Below are 3453 nucleotides of genomic sequence, written 5' to 3'. Positions count from 1 at the left end.
GTCCAACATACTAAATTGTTTTGGTGTAAGCTCAGGAGTAATATCGGTGGCGGGAGTCGAACTCCAATGTTACTTCTCGTCAGTGGCTTGAACATTTCAAACAGGTGTTTAGTTGTGAGCCAAAAGAAAATGATGTCAATGCAGAGATATTTGTCGAAAATATAACTATAGGCGAAGTAGAAGCTACACCGTTTAATTATGTTATAACTGATGAGATTATTGAAGCAGTTAAATCTATAAATCCAAATAAAGCTTCGGCGACCAGATCTGGCCATTTACCGTCAGCTTGGGCTAAGTCGACAATAATTCCTTTGCATAAAAAGGCAGCATTGATAACCTTGATTACTATAGACGTATTGCCCTTATTGATATTTTATTCTATATAAGTCTATTGACTACGTTTCACTGTAATGCATTTTAAAAAATCACTAAAACGCAAGCTGGTTTTCGATCCGTTTACTCTACTATTGATAATGGTTTTGTTTTATATATTATAATTAGTAAATACCTAAGTATGAGGCGTAAAAAGTTGTTTGTGGCCTCTGTTGACTTTAAAAAGGCATTTGACTCTGTTAGTAGATCAAAATTATATACAGCATTGACTCAAAATGGCATAAAGGGTAATATTTTGAAATCAATTGTAAGTATTTATCACTCCGTAAAGTAATGCATCATGTACTACAATATTCGAATGCACTCCTTCCCCCTCGGCCCTCGGTTTAAGACAAGTTGTAAACTTAGTCCAATTCTATTTTGTCCTATTTATAAATGAGATAGGCAATGTAATCAGAAGTAGCGGGATTCAACTTTTACCAAATTATTTTTAAATTTTCCTGTTGATGTTTGCTGATGATGAGGCTTTGGTATCTGATACTGTTAATGGGTTAAAGAGACAACTATATGTTTTACGTCAGTACTGTTCTGAGTGGAAATTGAGGGTTAATGCTGATAAAGCCAAAATTGTTGTATTAAAACATGGTGGAACTTTATCAAAAAGAAAAAAATGGAAAACTGGATTTTATGATGGCCAGACCATAGAAACTGTAAATGATTTCAGTTATGTTGGTTTAAATTTTACCTGCAGATTGTCATTGTTTAAGATGTCTGAACATGTGACACTTAAACCTAAAAGTTCTCGTTTTCCTTTTAAAGAGTATGTATAATTTGTTACCAATATCTTATAAAACTTTCTGTCAGATTTTCTGACGCTAAGATATCTCTAGGTTTTATTATACGACTCAGAACTTTGGGCCTTAGGTGTTATACGTGTTAATGTTTGTAAGAGGTATATGAATGCACCGGGGCCACCATGGCCGAGTGGTTAATGCCTCTCACTTGGAACCACTTGCCCCTCACTGATGTGGGTTCGAGCCTCACTCGGGGCGATGAATTCTTCATGTGAGGGAGCCCATCCAGCTGGCTTATGGAAGGTCGATGGTTCTACCCAGGTGACCGCCCGTGATAAAATAGTGCACGGACAGGCACCTGGGATCTTCCTCCAAATTTAAAGCTAGAATGTTGCCAAATGACCTATAAAATAATGTGTCGATGCGACAGTGACCTGAAATGCATGTAAAGTCTAACAAACTAACTTACTAACGTCAAAATTTAGAATATTCCACACATATGCAGTGCAATACAGGTTCTACACAGATATGTTTCAATGTTTCCTCTTTTCAAATATTGTAAAAATACTGTCACCACTTTTCCTAAAAAAACAAATTCTGAAAATCTAGCTACGGTTTAAAACTAAGATTGTGGAAGAAAAATGAATCATAAAAAATAGTATATGTGACTTTGTTTTGAACAGACATGATTCGGTCAATTCTCTTGCTCTGCTTGTTTGGCGCATGCGCAGCCCACCAGCTCCACATCACAAACCGCTGCTCACATACTGTATGGGTAGGGATACTCGGAAATTCAATTCCAGACGGAGGTAAGAATAAACCCATTAAACTCTTAAAATATTTAAGAATATTTACTAGAACATTCAATAAAGGAGGTTCCAGCTTCTTTTCGCCTTAACCCTAATTTTCTTTTATCACTTTTAATAAAATCAATAATAAGCCATAACGACCACACAGTTGCTATATGTGTTCATATCAAGTTTTTAATGTTAAACGTTTATATAAAACAATTTCAGGTGGATATGAGCTCAGAGCGGGCGCCTCTCGCACTACCAATGTACCAAACAACTGGTCTGGGCGCGTCTGGGGGAGAACCGGTTGCCATGGTAGCAGGTGCGAGACTGGCGATTGCGGTGGTGGAAGAATTCAGTGTAATGGTGCTGGTGGCGAACCGCCAGTAACACTCGCTGAAATTACATTCGGTTACCGGGATTTTTATGACGTCAGCCTTGTTGATGGATACAATCTACAAATGTCAATGAGACCACGTAGTGGCTATAAGTCTGGAAGCGGCCATAACTACTGTTCTAGAGCCGGCTGCAATACTGATTTAAACCGAAATTGTCCGAGTGAACTTGCTATTCATGGCACAGGTGGTGTCGTGGCTTGCAAGAGCGCTTGTCTGGCGTTTAATCTTGATGAGTATTGTTGCAGAGGAGAACATCGTTTACCGCAGACATGTCCACCATTTCATTATTCTCAGATTTTCAAAGCGGCTTGTCCGGAAGCCTACAGCTACGCCTATGATGACCAAGCTAGCACCTTCACTTGCAGTGGCACCTCCTCTGATTCCACATCATATGATATTGTCTTTTGTGGTTAGAGAAATGTATACATTTCATTGAATCTCACCTCGCATTAGAAAAAAATAAATCAAGCTTTCTCTTCAAGTTCAGTTTTTATCCAGGTTTGAAGAACATGACCCTCCAAAGGTATTTCATATTGAAAGAAGAAGGAAAACACGGATATTTAACACTTTTCAGTGTATTTTAGTTTCATTGATATCCGTAAAAGTCTGCATAATTGATAATTTTACTAGTATGCACGTTAGCTTTCTAATATCAGCTTAAAATGTATATGTCGCGGGGCTCGTATTTCCATGGTAACGCATTTTCTCTCATTTTAAACAACTTTGTATAAAAAAAACGGGTTATCGACGGCTTCAGTGCCATTCTGTTAATAACCAACATGGAATATTTGGGTAATATTATCAGCAAAATACCAAGCACTTTACATGGTACCCTATTTTTCTCAAAGTTTAAAGTAACCATGGCAACAGAGATGTTTAAAATAGCTTATATCTTGCTTTATGTAGTAATTTCTTATAAAAAAGTATTGAATAAGATTATCTTTCTAGTTAATGTAGTTTTAAAACATATTATTTCTAACGTAAGTTATATTTTCGTGTTATTTGCATTTATTCAAACAAATTTCACAGCTTAGAATACTTACAGCAGTACCCCTCGTCTGGCATTTTTCATGGAAAAATCGTTCAGCATGTTGTTATTACTCTCATGGATATCGTTGAAATGAAAATAAAAAGCCG

General features: G+C 36.9%; 1 protein-coding gene across 1 annotated transcript; it reads left to right on the top strand.

Annotated features, from left to right (window-relative positions):
* The first annotated feature begins 1717 nt into the window (after window positions 1-1717).
* On the top strand, window positions 1718-2985 carry LOC123545507 (uncharacterized). Its single transcript, XM_045331830.2, has 2 exons — window positions 1718-1936; window positions 2144-2985. The coding sequence occupies exons 1-2, from the start codon at window positions 1813-1815 to the stop codon at window positions 2728-2730; spliced, it is 711 nt and encodes a 236-aa protein (XP_045187765.1). The 5' UTR covers window positions 1718-1812; the 3' UTR covers window positions 2731-2985.
* The last annotated feature ends 468 nt before the right edge of the window (window positions 2986-3453 follow it).

Source organism: Mercenaria mercenaria, chromosome 1, assembly GCF_021730395.1.
Source record: "Mercenaria mercenaria strain notata chromosome 1, MADL_Memer_1, whole genome shotgun sequence".
NCBI lineage: Eukaryota > Metazoa > Mollusca > Bivalvia > Venerida > Veneridae > Mercenaria > Mercenaria mercenaria.
Note: the sequence above shows the minus strand (reverse complement) of the source record. Positions and strands in the feature narration are given on the sequence as shown.

Excerpts from the sequence above, each read along its gene's own strand:
- LOC123545507 (XM_045331830.2), top strand. The coding sequence starts at position 1,813 with ATGATTCGGTCAATTCTCTTGCTCTGCTTGTTTGGCGCATGCGCAGCC. Across the intron at positions 1,937-2,143 it reads AAATTCAATTCCAGACGGAG|GTGGATATGAGCTCAGAGCG; the intron begins GTAAGAATAAAC and ends AAACAATTTCAG.